Source organism: Pelodiscus sinensis, chromosome 4 (assembly GCF_052426305.1).
Source record: "Pelodiscus sinensis isolate ZL-2025 chromosome 4, ASM5242630v1, whole genome shotgun sequence".
NCBI lineage: Eukaryota > Metazoa > Chordata > Testudines > Trionychidae > Pelodiscus > Pelodiscus sinensis.
This window is the reverse complement of record NC_143055.1, coordinates 35,109,313-35,129,266: the sequence shown is the minus strand read 5'-3', so window position 1 is coordinate 35,129,266 and position 19,954 is coordinate 35,109,313. Positions and strand designations below refer to the sequence as shown.

The 19,954-nt window shown below is 40.8% G+C and overlaps 1 protein-coding gene across 9 annotated transcripts in view; it reads right to left on the bottom strand.

Annotated features, from left to right (window-relative positions):
- RBPJ (recombination signal binding protein for immunoglobulin kappa J region) overlaps positions 1-19,954 on the bottom strand; it is a 94,322-nt gene that overhangs the window by 8,340 nt on the left and 66,028 nt on the right. For 7 of the 9 annotated variants that reach the window (XM_075930621.2, XM_006138171.5, XM_014581107.4 and 4 more), the window contains 5 exons: positions 13,702-13,867; positions 8,670-8,844; positions 5,551-5,688; positions 5,221-5,333; positions 2,482-2,622 (listed from right to left, as the gene is read on the bottom strand). In XM_075930621.2, the coding sequence (XP_075786736.1) occupies positions 2,482-2,622; positions 5,221-5,333; positions 5,551-5,688; positions 8,670-8,844; positions 13,702-13,867 (733 nt within the window). Of the gene's footprint in view, positions 1-2,481; positions 2,623-5,220; positions 5,334-5,550; positions 5,689-8,669; positions 8,845-13,701; positions 13,868-18,289; positions 18,416-19,954 lie in introns of all 9 variants that reach the window. The other 2 variants (XM_089777839.1, XM_006138173.5) reach the window with 2 other exon arrangements.

Genomic DNA, 19,954 nt, shown 5'->3' with positions numbered 1-19,954 from the left:
TTTGGCCTTTGCATACCTGCTAAACTTCTGAAGCTACCTAACAACTGACTGGGAGACAAATGCAGCATAAATTGGAGGCCTGAGATGCGACAAGATTCCTTACTTCCATCACAAAAATTACCAACTCATTCTTCTTCCACAGGAATTATTGTCCTCTTTGCTATCCCAATTGGGTAGTGTCTGCCCTTTTGGTTTTCAATGATCATCTCCTCATCTGACACTCAGAGGACAGAGAGCTTTTAAGGCCATGCTTAGGTCCCAATGATTGTCAGTCTTTCTGATTTGTGTTGGGGGGAGGGTGGGGAGGAAGGAGAGGATGTAGAGGAGAGGAGCAGCTGCAGAGTACTATCAGATTAGAAAACTTCCCAGTAAGGTTCTAGCAAACAGTTCCTGCATTTCCTGAGTATGTGCCATCTTGATTCATTAAGAACACTGCAAATTTAAGCAAGACCTGCCAAAGTTCACCCATCTCTTGAACTCAGGGATATAGACTGACCTTCTGATTTTCCATAATTTCCTTTTCTTTCCAGTCTCTCTTGATCTCTTTTTCGCTTCTCCTAGCTATCTTCACTCTGCCACTAGTTATGCTCTTCCTTAGATGGAATCTGATATGCTAACTGATGTTTGGATAGGCTGATGACCACTAAGTGGTATTCTAAGATACAGTGTTCAGTGATTTCCCCTCTCTAATTGGCAGATAAAAGAAGCCTGCTGAGCTGTTCTCTTCATCTCTGCTTGTTAAATTATAGAAAGTATGGTTCCAAGGACTCCATGGAATCTATGCTGTAGTTATGAAATAAGCAGCATGGTGTTTACACTTGATTGTGTAGGAAGAAGCAGGTACAGATGAAAGTGTCTGTAAGAACACATACAGAATATTCTTTTCCACAGAGCATTTGCCTGCAAAAAGAGAGTGCACTATTTCATACATGCATTAATGATCTAGAAAAGGCGGGGAACAGTAAAGTGGCAGATTTTGCAGATGTTAAAAAATTATTCAAGATAGTTAAGCCCAGAGCAGATTGCAAAGAGAAACAGGGGGATATCACTAAACTGGGTGACTGAAAATCAAAGTGACAAATGAAGTTCAACACTGTACGTGCAAAACATAAGCCCAAATACATATATATACTGTACAATGATGGATTCTAAATTAGCTATTACCACCTAGAAAAAGATCGAGAGTCCCTGTAGATCATTCTCTGAAAACTTCCACTCAGTACACAGAATCAATCAAAAGGACTAACAGTATGTTCAGAGCTATTAGTCAAGGTACAAGAAATAAGAGGCATCATAATTCCACTATACAAAGATGTGACCATGGTGTGACCAACACCTTGCATACAGAGTCCTACTCTGGTTGCCTCTCAGAAGGGATATAGTAGAAGTGGAAAAGGTTCAGAGAAAGGTAACAAAGATGATCAAGAATACAGAATGGTTTCCATGTGAGGAGAGACTAAAAAGATTAGGGCTGTTCAAAGTAGAAAAGAGACGACTTATGGGGTAGATCTGACAGATGTTTGTAAAATGATGAATCATGTGGCGAAAGTAAACAAGTGTTTTTAGATCCTTGCAGATAGTATAAAAAACAGATATCACTTAATCAAATTAATAGGCAGCCAGGTTAATACAGGTAAATAGATTTACTTTTTCACACACCTAATAGCTGCAGAACTTATTGCAACCACATGTGGCACCAAAAGTTTAACTGGGTTCAAATAAGAATTGGACGAATTCATGAAGAATAGATTCACCAATGGTTATTAGCTGACATGGGCAGGGAGAAAACTCCACACTTCTGACTATCAGAAGCTGGGAGTAAAAGAAAGGGAGGAACACTCCATAATTGCCCTGCTCTGTACTCTCCCCCCTGAAGCTCTGGTACAGGTCAGTGGACAAGACTGACCATGGTCTCACCTCCTCTGAGTCAGAGCTCACGTCCAGAAATGCTCAGGTGAGTTGGAATTTGGCCCCTTGAAGGGGACAGCCACACTAATTATCAGCTAAGAGTGGTCCTCTGTATCACATGAGATTAAGGGATCATGTCAGTGTGTCATTTGTGCTGCCAGATCAGCTACACACATTGTTTTTAAAAAAGGCTCCCTTTTGACTTCCAATGTCTTCTTTTTCATTTGTGATGCAGCAGCTTGCTAGGAATAATTTTCTCCACCTACTGGAGAAAAAAATAATTGAAGGAAGAGACAGTAGACACTTTTATATGTGAGTATGACCATCTATAGACTTAATGTTCTGTTTCCATTTGTTGACTGGGAGAAACTACACCTCAAGTATTTAGCCAGATACAAAAGACTGGAGAGAGAAAAGAAAATTAAACAGATTGGAAAGAGTAAAATTTGGTACTTTCTGTATCAGTTTCTCTTAAAAACAAAGAATGCCGAAACAAAAAAATGTTTACAAATATTTTTAAACAAACTTGATGATTACATTTCTCATTTAATACAATCTGCTTAGATAACTCACTTGAAACTGAATTATTCTCTCTTGGGAAAGGCACAGGTACATTCGTTCAGTATCTTTAAGATAGAATGCACATTTATGGAGCTGTGATACTGGATCATCTGCATCCAGTAGTGCTGTCTGTTTATCTACTTTTCGAATGATCTGTTGGTAAAAATGCACAAAGAAATAAACTTAGAACAATGCAATCTAAGTATTAGTCACATCACAGATTATACGTTTACTTCTGGAAATTTATATGAATGGTATGGTAACAAAAGACATCTCAACAGAGACATTTGCAAGTTTAAAATTAAACATTTGATTAAAAATTCCCAGCAATTTCTAAAACATGGATAGATATGAAAGCTGCTCTACTCCTCAGAGTCCAAATTGAGTGTGTGCTGCATGCATATATATCAACTTTTTTGCTAGAAGAGAGGGGAAAAAAGCATCAGAAATTAGCAAAATCTAATTTATGCAGAAGAATAGCTGGTCAAGAATCAATAAGCGATTTTACAGAAGCAATTGCCCCTAGGATTGACAACTCATAGTCAACTGCAACGTAACAGGCCACTTACTGAGTTTAAATCTTTAAAAACTGATTTATGGTGAAAATATTAACATTTTCTTAACTATAGTTTTGCAAATGCAATAATAAGAGTGTCTTTGAGAGCGGATCATGATGAATATTAGTTAAGACATGACTGCACAGCATACCTATAAAGGATGCTTGTTACTTACATCTGACAATCGAACCTAAAAATACCGCCTGTCATAATTCTAAAGTTACAATATTTGATTTATATACATACACACACACACAGCAAATCTCAAGCTTGGAATTTTAACTCAACTTCTAGAAAAAAACTGTAGTACTTCATTTTATGCAACATCAGCAGAATCAACAGCCATGGTGCTTCAAGATTTCTAAGAAAAATATTGTTTCTTACCTAAACCCCATAGCCAATATAACTAAATTAAAGGTAATCTGCTAACATTTTATAAAAAGAGTTTTAAGGTTATGTCCTCAATGTTCCCCGCTGCAAGTGTAAAAATTAAAATGTCATGTTAAATGCAAATAAACTTCCTCATGCCCATCTCTAGAATTGCTGATGGTTGCACCTGTTCCAACTGGTGCCTGGCCCAGCAATCATGTTGATGAAAATGTCATATCTTAGTATGGAAGGCATTAGGGTCAAAGGGAATTTTCCCTTGATTTCAATGTACATTAGATCAAGTGATGGATGATAGACTTTTCTATTGATTGATGTAACAGCTTAACAAAGTGGCTTTTTATTATTTTATACCAGACATGGCCAAACTGTCATTCATGAGCCGCATGTGGTCTTAAAAAAAACAACAAAAAATCCAACCGATTAAGTGAGGTTCCTAGAGCCCAGCCTACAACCCCCTTCTTCTGCCTACAATACTGGAACAGGGGAGTTCAGGGCTTCTGCCCTGCAGCAGGGTGATGGGACTATAGACTTTTGCCCTGCAAGAAGAGGTTTTTAAGAGCTTTAGTCTGGTAGGGATGCATTGGGGCAGAAGCCCCACACCATGACAGGCAACACCTGATGTGGCAGATTAGGCATGTCTTATAGATCTTGAACTTCAGAAGGTTACTGTATGTGGCTCAGAGGGACAGTAAGTTTGGGCACTTCTGGTTTTTTAACTATTTCACTAGATTTAAAAAAAAAAACCAAAAGTTTTCCCTCAGCAGACTATTTCCATTCTCTACATGTATGTGGTTGAAAAGAGAAATTCTCAGCATAGCCATGCTGGAATGTCTTATAGAACAGGAACTAAATCTGTCAGCATTTTATACTGTCACCACTATTGCTGCTGAACAGATACCACATAGAGAGACTGATAATAGTGAAGTCACCAGTGGGCTAACGATTAATGATTTTAGTAAACTTAAATAAAGGGAAGGCTTATAACCAGATATATACTAATGCCTCCCAGGCTGGCTATTTGAGGCATTCAGTGGACATATATCTATAATTAGCATGTAAAACTCGAAACAGTTACAATACCTTTCTCAATCACTGAGGCAGAATTGATTACTATCATGTAAGCCTACAAGAACCAAAAAACAATTCTTCTCTAGTGCACAGGCACAAGCAATGGTGAGATGCAATTTACTGTATGCATTTTTATTGTTATATACACTTAAATACGTTCAAAACCAGTAATCATCCAAAATTACTTTGTAAAGTATACTGATACTCTACCTGCCTATAACAGGCCACATAAGTATACAGAGTGATTTTAGATCTGAATCTAGCAAAGCACATTAGCCACTCAGCTTTAAGCATGAGAAGTCTAGTTGGCTTGAACAAGACTATTCACATGCTTAAAGTTAATCACAAGCTTATGTGCTTTTATACACTGGCTGCCTATGTTGCCATTGCTGTGCTAGTTCTATCTTTTTTAAAAGTTCACACGGAAACCAACATTAAACATTTTGATTGATCTGTGTACCATGACCTCTGTTTAGTTTATGCTTTGCTACCTTATTCTTAGATAAGAGAATAATTGTACAGCAAAACAGAAATAAAGATCAACTATCGTATTGAAATCAACATTTTAATAATAATGAAATAGCAAAAGTACATTTTTAAAAGTCAATGCTAATTTGATAGTTCTTTAAAAGCAAATATGTGCTTATCAACACAACTACTTTGTATTTAAAATGATCCAAGTACTCTAATTAGTACATTGTAAATTAGCTGTAACATTGGAGAAGTTAAACTGTACCAGTCTTGGAAGTGCCATGCCAGTAACTGAACACACAAGTTTGACAGTCTGTCCATAATGAATGTAGCCATCTCGTACTGTGAATTCCTCTCCCTCTGATTCATCATCATCCACTGCACAAAGCAGACAAAGTTCTATGTTAAATGGTTAAACTCATTTCTCTCTTGAAGGCAAGGGTATAAAATGTCACTATACTACACACAAATATATACATACATACAAACACTAAGACTTTACTTTGAAAACTGATTTAAGGAAAATAAAATTGGAGGTCTGTATTCTGGGTGTATTTTTATTTTTAATTTTTCGGTGTTTTTTTTTATTACTTACAGAGATGAATGTAAAATGCTCCCCACTGTTGTGAACTGGCATGGAAATTACCTCCTTCTACGTGCAAGTATCTGGTGCTAACTGTTTGGGATCGAAGTCTATTAAACAGTGCCACTTTTGTTCCTGACGCAATACATACTGCAAGAAAAAAATAAAGATTTATTTAACACTGTAAAAATATTTTTTACGATGCAGTGCTAATAAAAATCAACAGATTCATAAAAGACTAATTCAGACTGAATTCTCCTCAACAATATAATTACAGTCTTTGTAGATTGAACACATTTGTGACACTCTAGAAAACAGTTAGCGGTACAAGAGTTAATTGCTTATCTGTAATTATGCTCTTTGAAGATACTATAATTCTTGATAGTTTGACACTCTTGGATCAGTGTTATCTGTCATTAAGTGGGAAGTTCCTTTATTCATCGTTCTAAACCACTGGATTCAGATGATGCATTGCCCTATCCTTTTGAAATATTTGGGCTATCCGCAGTGCTCAGTTCTTTTCAAGAACAAGGAAAAGGTGTTCTTAATAACAACCGGTTAAAAAAAGGAAGAAAAAGGAAATGGCACAAAATTACAGAAACTTCAACTCTTTAATTTGCTCAGATCTCTCTCAGAAGTACAACAGATTCAGAAAGTCTAGCTGAATATAATCTCTCACAAATCTGCTAATGAACTCTTCAGATTTCTTAGGGACAGAGTTCACTTAACTGAAATCTTTCTTCTACATGGTATTTGGCATTAAAAAAAGCTCAATGCAAGCAGTCAGAATTGTAAGATGGGCTATAAAAACATAAGTCAATAATGCATATTGTTACTCCACTGGGGAAACTCACACAGCCACAAGATAATTTCTAGTTGCACTTGAAGCTCTGGAGCATGGATCCCAATTCCACAGCGTAATGGGCACCAGAACAACACAGCTGGTTTTAATGAATTCTTTGTAAGAGTGCAGGGTGAATTATAGAGCCTACTCTGTTAGAGTTGTTGAGCCCAGAATGATGTCAACCCCAGCTTTGGGGACTGAAGTCTTTGGGTACGTCTACCCTGCCATTAGACACTTGCATATGTCCTGTGCCAGCTAACACGGGCTTGTGAAGCTTGGGCTGTAGGAATGTTTAACTGTGTTTTAGACCTACCTTGACGGGTCTTAAAGCTGGGACTCCAGCACAAGCCCACAATTGAACAGCTTCTTTGCCCAAACTCGACAAGCCCAAGTCAAGTAAAGTCGGCTAGCTGTAGGTTTTTAATTGCTGTGTAGATATACCTTTTGAGATTTCCTAACCCAGTTTCACAACAACTGTGTGGAACTGTTGGAAGGGATCAGAAGGGCTTTCAGATAAATATTCTGGTACCTATTGGTTTGTGATGGTCTCTGAAGGCATAACACACAGCCCTTTCAAGGAACTGAGCAGTAGATGTGCTTCCCCATTAGTCAAACATTCAAATTGTATTTCAGAGCATTTGTTTAAAGCTGCTGGGTTACTTCATCGCACATCTGTGCAAAAAAGGGAACGGAAAAAGAAGCAAGTAGTGCAACTTCTGGTGTGTTGACTTATGTGCGGAGAAATGGTTGTAGTAATGATTCCCAGTCATTTTTGTTGTTGTATACTCAATCCCTTGAGAACAGTTGGCACCTTCCATTTTCATGCTCCTTTCTACAATGCTCTGACACAGTTTCTTTGATTTCTCTTTCCTCTTATTACTCTTCTTTTCTTTCCCTTTTCTGTATGTTTTTTTTCCTTCCCTTCCCCCACACCCTTCCTTTTTTGGTTCTTTTGTTCTTTTTTTTTCTTTGTTTGCACTTCTCTCCTCTTCTCCAGAACCCTCTTTTGTTTTCCTTTCTGGCAACTTAATTACATTTCTTCATTCCCCCACTTATCAGAAAGCAAAATGCTTTTAGTATTGAGGGATGTCCACTGGTGCTAAGATGAGTTCCACATAAGCAAAGGAGGGTTGGCTGGCAGATAACTGCTTTCGTTTGCAGCTCTGTACTTGTGAACTTCTCCTTCAACCATAGTAGGCCACAGAGACAGCTAAGTGAGAAGGAGTTTTCAATAAGTCTTCTGCTACTTTAACTGAATGTATCCAAGTGGGTTTTACCCACAAAAGCTCAATATGGAATATATTCATTAGTCTCTAATGCACCACGGGACTGCTTGTTTTTAAAAAGTTACAGACCAACACGGCTACCCTTCTGAGAATGTTTGCAAGTTAGTTTGTGGAACTGGGGTCTGTCAGCTTTCCCCACTTATACTGTTTCCCTCATCTGAGTCTTGCACTCTGATTAACTACTCTGGAAATTCCAATGCAGTACTCTGAGATTGGAGAAGATTAGACTACAAAAAAAAAAAAAAATTAGTACTAAAAATCTGACAGATCAAGAAAAAAGCAACACAATGGTCCAGGTGCATCAAATGAGGACAAGCAAAACTCTGAGGGGAAAGACGCAAGGGAGATAAAAGTGCAGGGTGCTTCAGTTATGCTTCAGTTCCCAAGCATTCTAGATCTGAAAAACCCCAATAACTGGTGTTCTAGAATGAGCAAGGAAATTGGGCTTAAAGCTTTGATGAATCAACAACATGAAGAGCCACAAACTCCAATCAAAATCAGTACCTTGAAGATAATCACACAAAGTACATTTATAAATAAAATTGACATCAAAGAGAGAAAAGATAGTGACTGAAAGTGATGCAGAGACGAGCAATGTCTTTGCTATTGACTATGGAAGGTAGCTTAAGTTCCTCTGCAGGAAGGATCCTCACCTGCTTGAATCAACAGCTTAAAACAGTGAGATAAGGAAGATCTTGATAAACCTGTGTCTAGGTATATAGATCAATGACTAGAAATCTGCAGAAGGAATTTTTTAAGCCTCCCAATCTGTACTGTGAATGCTAGCCATATTCAATTCATTTTCAGCATAACCATGTAAATAAAGGGGAATATTGTAAACTACATCGGAGTACAGATTTTTGAAATATACTACAATACATTTGAAAAAAGGCATTGTATTTATTTTTAGCTGCAATCAAACCTCAAATGTACAAGAAGAAAGTCATGTAAGATCAAACATACTGCCACATAAAGCACAGACCTGCACACTAAATACTTACAGTCTGCATTTTTCAGTGACTGTTTCTTTTTAGAAGGTTTGGAGATGACTTTGATCCGTTTACTGAGGAACACACCGATGTCATCACTATTGCCATAGAACATTTTTACTGATAACATGAAGTGCTTTCGCTTGTCTGAGTCAGAGATGTATAATGTTTTAGCTGTGCAATAGTTCTGTGGAGTAGAACAGAACAGTGTTTCTTTTTCAGATAAACTTTTAGCTTAAGATGGCAGAAACGCTTAGTACATTAAATAACCACTAGGGGGCTGTCCCACCTGCTCAGTACGCTCACCAACCCCCTACTCCGTCCGCAGCAGCTGGATTGTGGCCTCTCCTTCTACCTATGCTGTAGCAGGAGGATACCTGTGCCACCAGCTCTTTCTGCAGCCAGATGGAAGCTGGACCATAGGGCCTGCCCCAGGTCTGGGGATGGGGACAAGACACTGCAACCAGATGGGGGCCGGGCCCCAGACTGGGGTCTTGGCCAGGCTTCATCTAATATATAAAGAAGAATGTTTGTATGTTTGTGCGCTAATAACTTGGATACTATAAGAGCTACCGCAACCAAACTTTCCATGGGATAATCTTTCCTGCAGGAGAAGGTTTTACGGTACTGTGGAAGGGAAGAGATGAGACACCAACGTCTCTCTCCGGGGCTGCATAGAGCTTGGCAGTGCAGGGAGAAGCGGCTTCACACCAGTGGGCGGAAGGGGCGGGGCTGATGTTACCCCTCAGCTGCCACTTTGAAAAAATGTCCGGAAGAAGGCGCATCGGAGACCTGGAGGTGAGAGGCAGGGGGCAAAGAAGGGAATGAATCGGGGGGTGGGGGAGGGAGAAGCTGGACTGTTGGGGGCGAGTGGGGAGTAGGGCAGGATTGGGGGGGCTGGACCATTGTGAGTGGGGGGAGGGCAGGACTGTAGGGGGGTGGGGCTGGACTGTTGGCGGTGAGTAGGGGGAGGGCAGGATTGTAGGGGGATGAAGGAAGTGGGGCTGGACAATCCTGCAGGGAGTGAGTGAGAAATGAAGCCCCATGGCGGGGGGGGGGGAGGGAATCTCCTTTGAGGGGCACTGGCCCAAGGGGCAGCACTGGATGATGCTGGGTGGGTGAGAAATTAATCCAAGGCGGCGGGGGGGGGGGGGACCCCTCAAATCTGGGCACTGGTCCTGGGTTTGATGCTGGATGATCCCGGGGGGGAGGGAGAGGGAGAGATGCAATCCATGGGAGAGGCAGCTGGTCAAGGGGGGTGGTGCTGGAGGAGGGACTATAGAGGTGCCAGCAGGCTCAGGTAGTTGATTCATAGTTTCATCAAAAAAGATGGAAGATGAGTTTGAGGTATCACCTTGAAATCTCTCAGATTCAGTAGGGCCAGCACCATTGATTGAGGCATCCCTATACTCAGCTCTTGGATAAGAATTTGCAGACCCAGCATGCTTATCTCTTACTTCCCTACCAAAAAAAATTAGCTTCTACAAGGATAATTAGCAAAAATACCATCTAATAGGAAGCAAAACATTGCACTATTGAAGAGGGGCCTCCATATGCTTCCAGCAATGGTGGGGAAACAAGCCATGGTGATTTGGGGGGCTCTCCCTTCCACTGTGCTTTTAATGGCTCCATTAGACTCAGGACATGGGAAGAAAACAGAGACATAGTTTCTATTGTGACTTTTGTATCTAAATTTGTCAAGATTCTAAACATTGTAATGCCTCTTTTTTGAGTCAGAGATTTTGCTTTATGCAGCAGTAGAAAAGCATGGGGGTCTGCCATAATGGCCAGATGTCAGGCACTGGCAGCTGTGGTGTGGCTAGAGGCTGTCAGGACCAGCTTCTGTTCTTCTAAATTTTGCTCCTCTGGTTTCCTGAGCAACGCCAGGTAAGTCCAGCTAGTTTTAAATGAAGTAAAATATTATGTCCAATGCAAAAAGGTTTCAACTCTGTCTTTATTAATAGCAAGGGTGGGGAACCTTTTTAGGGTTGGGGCCACTGACCCACAGAAAAGTCAGTTGGGGATCACACTAGTGAAAAGGAAAAAAAAGCCCCTCTCCAAAATCCCCCAAACCTCAATGATGCGGCCCCCAACTGAAACACCTAATTTCCCTGTTGCTCCAGCTGTGGGGGCAGGGAAGAGAAGAGAACTGAGATTTCAAAGTCTCAGGCCAGATTCTTCTGAGGTTCCAGGGTTAGTGGATTTTGTGGGCCCCCTAGGGTTTGGTGTGGGGCCAAAAATTAGGAGTTCAGTGTGCAAGACAGGGCTGCCAGTGAGTGGAACAGGAATGGGGGTGCAGGACTGGGCAGGAGGTGGGGTGCAGGAGTTCCTCAGAGTGCGAGGTCTGGGTTGGGGAAGGGACAGAGTATCTGGCAGGGGGGAGGGGGCAGGAGCAGGCTGAGGGTGTGGGAACTCAATGGGGAGAGACAGAGGGATATGCAAGCATGGGGTCTCAGCAGGGTGGTGAGAGAAAGGCTGTGGTGCAGGGCAAGAGCAGGGTGGGGGTTGGTGTCTGGCCAGGAGGGAGAGGGCAGGAGTGGTCTGAGGGCAGGGTGTCTGGCCAGGGGGAAGGCGGACACAACTCGGTGCTGGGCTGAGGATGCGGCCTCTTGGGATGTGGTGGAGGATGGGGCGGCAGGCAACCAGGGATGAGGGCCAATTCATCCTGCACCTGGCGCTGCTCTTGAGCCTGCTGACTCAGCATCCTCTGAGCACCAAGAACAACAGTGGCGCAAGCAAACAGCCCCAGAGCAAGCTGTGTTATCCCTGAACAGTGGCTGGGGCAGGGTGTCCGTGGGAGGGCAGAGCCTTTGGGACACTAGAGCGACGTGATGCTGTCACTCTGTTATCCCATAGGAAACTTTTATTTTATTTATTTTCTCTCTCTCTCTCTCTCTCTCTCTCTCTCTCTCACACACACACACACACTCTACATGGGCAGAAGTCATCTTTAAGAAAGAAGATCCAAATGTTTTTCTTTACCAATGTCCTGAAATCACAACATTCTGCTCCAAATTTTAAAAAGTTTCATCATTCACAGCACTACTGTATCAGTGAAGGAACAACATTTCAGATACAGGCTGGACCTCCCTGGTTCAGTTCCCTTGGGACCTAACTCTGCAAGGACACTCTGGGTATGTCTTCACAGCAAAGTTATTTCGAAATAACAGCCGTTATTTCGAAATAACTTTACTAACGTCTACACAGCCAAACCTCTATTTCGAAATAAAATTGAAATAGCGGAGTGCTTATTTCGAACTAAGTGCTGTGTAGACACTTATTTCGAAATGGGGGGCCTCCAGCCTTCCCAGGGTGCCCTGGTGGCCACTCAAGCCTCAACCAAGAACACTTCTCTCCTTCCCCTCCTCCCCGAAGCCCTTACAGGAGTAGACTCTGGCCACAGTGCCTGTGCCAGCTCCAAGCCTGCCAGCCCAGAGCTAGCAGACACTGCCCCTGACCCAGTAGCCCCAAAACAGGAGCCAGCAAGCCACTGGCAGCCAGTCCTCCACTGCTCCCCAGGAGCAGTCTGCCAGCTCCCAGGAGCCTGCCAGGGCCCGGAGGGGGCAAGCGCCTTCGTGATCCAGAGTGGAAATCATGGACCTTATTCAGGTTTGGGGGGGGGGTGCCCCCAATGTCCATGATCTCTGCACTAGACAGAGGAATGCAGCTGTCTATGGCAGGATAGCTGCCAGCCTGGCCACCAAAGGCCACATGCGAACCCAGGAGCAGAAAATCAAGTTGGTCTAGTGAGACCCCCAACCCTGAGCCCTGAGCATCCCCTCCCCCTTCTTCCTCTTGCTTCCCTCTTCCAGCTCCCTCCTCCCAGGTTTCCTCCTCCCCTCTCCCACCCTCTCTTCTCCCCTCTCCTGCCTCCTTTCCCCAGTCTCACCAGAGTTTCATCCCCCCCTCCCCCGTTTTGTTAAATAAAGAGAGTTTGTGTTCATGAAAATTCGTGTATTTTTTTTACATCAGGAAGGGGGGTTAGGGAGGGGTAAGTGGAAGGACGTAAGGGAGGAATGAGGCACAAGCCCCCAGTGGCGCAGACCAGGGAGGCTCTTAGTGCTCCTCAGGGTGGAAGCTCTCCCGCAGGGCCTCCTGGATACTGATAGCCCCCCAATGGACCTCCTGGATGGCAGCCTGCAGAAAGTGCAGCCAGGCTCACAGCAACGCATCCAAGGGAAGCACCAGAGTGCCCAGGGGCAACTCTGGCTCCATGATGCAGAATGCTGTGGTGTCCCAAGTGAGGGCAACTAGAGCAAGCAGAGAAAATGCTTTGCTGTCCCTCATCAAGGTAGGCAAGCAAGCAGGGAAACCTAAGAACTAGCTGTCCGGGGGCACTTGAAGCACAGACTTCAGATAGCCTCAGGCAGCTGCCCCATACAGTGAGTCCTGACGTGGTGCCCTGCTGGAACTAGTTCTGGCCAGCCTAAAATGCGTTTCAGAATCCCCACAGTGTGGACGTGCTATTTCAAAATAACAAAATGCTATTTCTAAATGCATTTTGTGTGTAGGCGTGTTATTTTGAAATAAGCTATTTTGAAATAACTATTTCGAAATAACACTGTTGTGTAGACATACCCTTTGATCCTGGAATATCTGTGGTCCTGACAGACCACAGATGTTGCTGGACCAGAGAATTCCAGTTTACAGAGATGCAACCTGTATAAGGTAACTGAAGTAGTGCTTGCAACACCTACAAAGAAAAACTTATACCCAGTTTTGTTTTACCTACCTTAGTTCATTGATGGCACCAGGAAACATCTCATCGTAATTTGTATTATTCTAAAACACATCTCTACATTTACCAAAATACTATATTAATTATTTTAAAGTATTTTATTCCCCCCTTTAAACATTTGTTGTATCTGCTTAGAGATTTGATATGTTCATTCTCTGCAAATAAACAAATCCTTCCCACTCTAATGTTCTATGGGACACAGTAACTAGTTTTATGTAAGCGATCACAAAATTTGCAGAAAAAGACAGCAGTGGTCAGAATGTCCCGTGCTATAACTTGCAGGAGTAATTATTATATGGGCTCTACCTTTCCTTCCAAGTTCAGTTGTTGCATTTCTTGGTCACTGTTTCCTATTCCAATGAAAGCACATGGTTGTGACTCTTGTTCAGAGCAACCATCCCGTTCCATTTGTTCTTTTTTTTTCTTCCATCCACTGCCCATAAGGTACACACATGGAGGGGGGCAAAAAAACCTGAAGACAGACAATTTACAGATGACATACTGCTATAATAAAAATCTTTGCATACAAAACTGAGTCTTGTCTAGGCAAATACAAAGCTTTCCTAGCCAAATTAGCTTTTGATACATAGTCACAAAGAGAAGGCTATGTACCTGAACAAAAGCCTTCCCTTCTAACATAAAGGCGAAGACAGGTTAAAGATATGACACCTTACAGAGAGCTTTTAAATAGAGCCCTGGTGGGTACTGGGTCTTAAAATGACACTGAGTGAGCGTTTGTAGACTGTATATATTTTGCACACACACACCCCTCTCTGTCTCTCTCTCTTTCCTGGGGTTCACTGCATTGTATCTTCCTCCAAATTTACAGCATATAATCTGTGACTAACTTGAATGTTGAGGATTTTCTTAAGTGAATCTGTTAATTCATGAATTAAACAAACATGGTTCCTTTAAGCAATTTATTCTGGGAACTTTGTGTTTAGGCTTCACAATTATGAAAAAACCTTAAAAACATGAACTGTGCTTCTCATCCCCATGTCTATACTGTGCAGCCAAACACCACACCAAACAAGGTTTCTCTGATGAGAGCAGAAATAGTTGGTGTGCAGTCACTATCGTATGGTTACTGTGGTAGCGGTAAAGTGTGTGCTTGTGGGTAGAGGCACAAAGGGTCCTGGTTGGTGGCTTAACTTTTCACTACCTTGCTTCTGTGGTTTTGTGAAGGGTGTTACATGCGTGTCAATCTTAACTGTTTGACCACACAACTTTTGTGTATGTATACATATTATATTTATAAAAAACAATGTTCTTAAGATATATTTTTGGACCTCTAAAATCTGTATTAGTAGTTCTCTCTACTGAAGGTCTGTAAAGTTGGTGTAATATTAAAAGCTTTGACTGACAGATTAAACAATAAAAAGAAGCCTTTAAAACACACTAAAATATTACTTCAGTATTTATTGCTATATTTATATCCTTTCATCAATGACAAATGAAGACAAGATTTGCTTTCTAACAATGTGTATAAAATTCCGATTTTCTTAAAAAATATTCTAAAATCAGATTTTTACAATCTAAATTAAATACTTTTTAAAAAAAAATCCTTTGTAAAATTAAATTTGACATTATAACAATTATGTTCTATTAAAATAATGTAAATAAATAAAAATAATATGCTGCTCCAGACAGCCCTCAAACTGTAATGACTTGAAAAAGTACTGCTTTCTAAATCATAACCAGAAACAGGGGAAAGTATCTTTACCTTCTGAGGTCAATACAAAGTTTTGAAAATGTGTTACAATGTCATGCACTGCATTAAGTATCTATATTATTTTTGGTCTTTACAAATGAACACATAATGGTGTTTATATATTTCTATATGCAAGTATTTCCAATTTATGTTGTACAGAAAAGCTTTTGTCAAAGGACACTAGGAGGCGATAAAGACCAATAGGAAACAAGTCATAATCCATTTTAAAAACAAACTGGCTGCAACAATTCAACTTTCCTTTAAACTAAAACAAGGGCATCAAAATATTGAATTATATTGTAAAACAAAACATAATAAGCTAAGAGTCTGTATAAGTTTTCAAAACTGATTTCCAACTGTCAAATCAAAGAGAGAGAGAGACACACAAGTTGGGTGAAGTAATATCTTTCATTGGAGTAACTTCTGTTGATGAAAAGCACGAATTTTTGAGGTTTACAGAGCTATTTACAGGTCGGACCTCTGTGAAGCTCAAAAACATGTCTATTCCAACAAAAGAAGTTGGTACAATAAATCACATTACCTACTACCACATCCATCTTGTGTCTCCTGAGGTATCCATATCCACATCTGAATAAATGAGATGTGGATTTCTGCATCCACATCCATGGATGTGGATACTTGTGGCTATATAATAGATATCTGCAAATTTGAAGGTCTCTAAGTAAAAGCGAAACAATCATTATTAATCCTGCTAAACTGGCTCCCTTATTGGTGACGTCTCGAGGGTTAGCCGCTCTTATTCTTTACCTCTTATGCTACCTGATGGAGGCAAGTATTGTTTTTTCAGTTTCTAATTTTACACTGATAGTCCCATGAACTATAAACTTCCTGTAAAGAAGAGTTCAATTATATTGTGTAAAATGCAGTGAAACTTCAAATTTACGAAGACCTCAATCATGGCAATTGTTCATAACTGAAATATTTGTAACTTTGAACACAAAGTTATGGTTGTTCTTTTAAAAGCTTTCAACAGAACAGTGACTTAATGTAGCTTTGAAAATTAGTAGAAAGAAAAGTATGCTGCTTTCCATTTTTTAAATAGCACTGCACTACATTGGTGTTTTGGGGGGGGTGGTGGTGGTGGTCTCTGCTGCTGCCTGATTGCATACTTCTGCTTTCAAATGAGTTGTGTGGTTGACTGTTAAGTTTGTAACTCTGGTGTTTTGTAATGCTGTGGTTCCATTATACGTACAGTAAAGTGTGTATGTACACCACTGATGCGGATATTTCTCATTTTGCATGAGACAAAAGAAGCCCCAATCTTAGATTAGTTTAAAATAGCTTAGAGAAAAAGTATTTGGAAGAAATGGATTAGGGTAATAAATGAGAAGTTCTGTTTTGCTGATGGGCTAATTTCAGCGACATATGAAGGAGGAAATAGAAAAAAAATCCCTTAAACTATTTTTAGTTTGAAATAATTTCCAGAGTTCACAATTAGAAAGAGAGTGGGACTAGGTGCAACGGAAGAAGGAAAACTGCTTTCACTTTCATCTTTAATGTATAGAGTCTTCTAATGTATAGTCCTCTACATTAACCACAAGACCATAAGCTTGTAATAGAGTGTGAGGTGCAAGTTTCCAAAGTAGTAATCTGATCAACAAAAAAAGAAAATATATTAAAAATAACTATTGCTTCTGATTTGCCAGACCTTTGTCAGAACCCTGCCTACGCCTACAAGAGGTACTACTGGAGAGGCATATAGAAGTCCCCTTACCCTCCATTCCCTCATGGGTACCCGTCATTGGTCACTGTTAGAAGACAGGATACTGCACTATATGGACCATTGGTTAGACCAAGTATGGCCATTTTTATGTTCTTATCCATTGGATAGATAAGGCAGTCCATGTCAAATGTTTTCCTCTATGCCATGAGCAGAAGATTGGCAGCTTCTTTTTCAAGTAAGAGATGGAAAAATTCACCTCTCTTATTCCTCTGTGGAGGAGGTATGCCGCTACTTGATTCAGAGGCCACTTGTACACATTTGTCAAGGATCAATTCCTCCTGTTGCATTCTTCCCTGCTAAATATATGGTGATCAGAAGCATCTTCTGAGAAGAAGCCCATTTCCAGATTTGTCAAGCTTTGTAACACAAGTTGTAAACCCTGGTCCCTCCCAGCTTCCTGATGTAAAGCATTGTGCCCCTATGGCATGTCTGACCCACGACAATCAGGTCTTTGAAAGTATGTCACATATTCAGAACCACTCATCCACTGTATACTGAAAGACTCCTATGGTGCTCCTAGAGAAAGACTTAATTCTTGGGTGGGAGTCATTCTTTCTGTATACTCTTCATGTAATGTTGGCAGGATCAGTGACCACTACAATTTGAATGGTTGGCACTAAGTAAGAAAAACCCAGAGGTTGTTTGTCATCCTGAAGAGATCTGAGCTCCCGTATAAGGTTTACTTCAACTATGATCCCATGGTCCATCTCATGATGCATCTGACGAAGTGGGTCTTTGCCCATGAAAGCTTATGCTCCAATACTTCGGTTAGTCTATAAGGTGCCACAGGACTCCTCGCTGCTTATGGTCCACTAAGCTGTTCTCATGAGAAGAAAGGCCACGATACTCCTAATTCAGCTGAAGACATCAAAACTCAAATGTATTCATAGTATGATCCAAGCTGTCATCCATGTGATTTGAAACATCCTCTCCATCAGATTGGTCATGAGTTGAATCCTGCAGTAGGAAGAGCAAGCTGATCCATGCCTAACAGATCTCATAGGTACTCCCAATGTCTGCTGGAGAAAAGTAGACACTTTGAATCCTATTGACTCCAAAACCCTAGTGATGACATGGAAAAGTGAACAGACCACTCTTTTGACTCCCTCCAAAGTTGTGTTCTTGACCAGCCAAATACCCAAGTGAGCATACATGTATACTCCCAGCCCCATAGATATGGGTAAACATGGCGCTTCAGTGGTGAAACAACCCTATCTACACTTACTAGGGAAAAATGGGTTTATGCCAATGCTACTGAGTCTTGTCACTCAAGACTCTTGTTCAACTCTGGCTTCTGCTTCAAGGATTTACCTTTTGAAGCACTCTGGCCTAGCCCTGTGCTTGTCTCTCAGAAGTCTTCATAGGTCCCCTTGATGTGGGGTTGGAGAAATATACCATGGCTCAAGGTGATATTTGCATGAAAATATTTCCCCTTGTACCTGGTGGTCGACTTGGAGACAGTCAATGCAGAAGATATGTTTGTCAATTACCCACATTGTTCTAAGCATGAAACCACTCAGCAGTCTTCTTTCCTTCTTAGGGGCTGAAGAAACTGACAACATCCACTGAAGAATACAATGCAACAGGAAAAAAAACATGAAACATAATTAGGTGCCAGAGTTCTAAAATAGGCATCAGAGCCATGTGGCAAGCCTTGAAACAAGACTAAGCTCTGAATGACAAACCAATTTTAGCAATAACCTGGACCACACTGGAAGGTGGGAACATAGTAAAGCATACTCAACAATGCACTGCAGAGAAAAGTCTGAGCAGTAACTGTGACGTACAGCTCCTGCAAGGAGCTCTTTTACTAATAGTTCAAGAAATTGCTAACTAGAATATTCCAAGCATACTGAACAAACTCAGATCGTAGTATGTGACTGCTAGCAGGGAGGCTAGCTTACATTACCATTAGTGACTGCCTTTTGTGACCAAAAAAACTTCGATAGCTTGTGCAGCTATGTGTGCTCATGCCAGAAAACTGAGAACTGACAGTTGAGGGTATCTTTATAGAAAGGTGGAGGGTATCTTTATAGAAAGATAACTAGCACAAATTTAATCGAGAATCAAAGTCCCCAAAAGAAACCCAGACAACTATACTGCATGCAACATCTGACAACGTAAATAATAATTAATGTATACATGCCATTGACAAATGATTCACCTGCAAATTTCTTCTGTTAAATTTCCTTGCCACTCCAAGGCTATTACAACAGAGAAATATGCTCTCATCTTCAAAGAGCAAAGGACCCGTCTATTATTATTTCCGTTACGTTAGCATCTAGAAACCCTAATCAAAGATCAATGTTTAGGCAAAGTTCAGACAAGTAACAAAGAAATTCCCAGGTATTTGGAGAACAAGTCTGGAAGTGCCTCTTACTAAGGTTTTTAAACAAAAACACACTATACAACATTTACACATTATATGTTTCCTTTCCACCAAGAACGTCACATTATTGATTAAGCCTCATCAAAACACCTGCAAGGTAATTCTCAATCTCTCTCATTTTACAGATGGATAAACTGTGCAAGGAAAGGTTAAAAGATTCATCCAAGGCCTCACAGCAAACCAAATGCAGAGCTGGGAACAGAAATAAGGAGTTTCTATAGCCTCTATATTACGCTGTCTCTGTGACTTGAAACTTGAATTGAAAAAAGAACCCAATTTCAGAAGCCTGTGAAGTAAAGGTGAATTGTCCTTTATACATCTAAAGTGAGTGAAGATACTTCCTTAATAACATTAGAGTTCAGAACAAAAAACATGAAGTGGGCCTTCCATAAAGCTTATCATGCAATGTAACCTTAGGCAGAATCAGTAATGGTTCAATTAAAAACTTCTCTTTGGAAATGAAAGAAACATGGATAAAACTAATCTCTCATGAACATGGTTATCACTAGAATAAAATAGCCTTAAATCTTTGGTAATTTTTCTCACCCTGGCAATAAGAAAGGAATAAGGCATGTCTCAGTATGAGTGAAGTGAAATGAATCTGACAATCAAGGACCTAATTCTGCATTCATTTGCACAAAGTATCTGGAATCCAAAGATTGAACTACAACTGGCACTTCTGAGCTTTCTGTTGATGCTGGCAGTTTAGTTATAA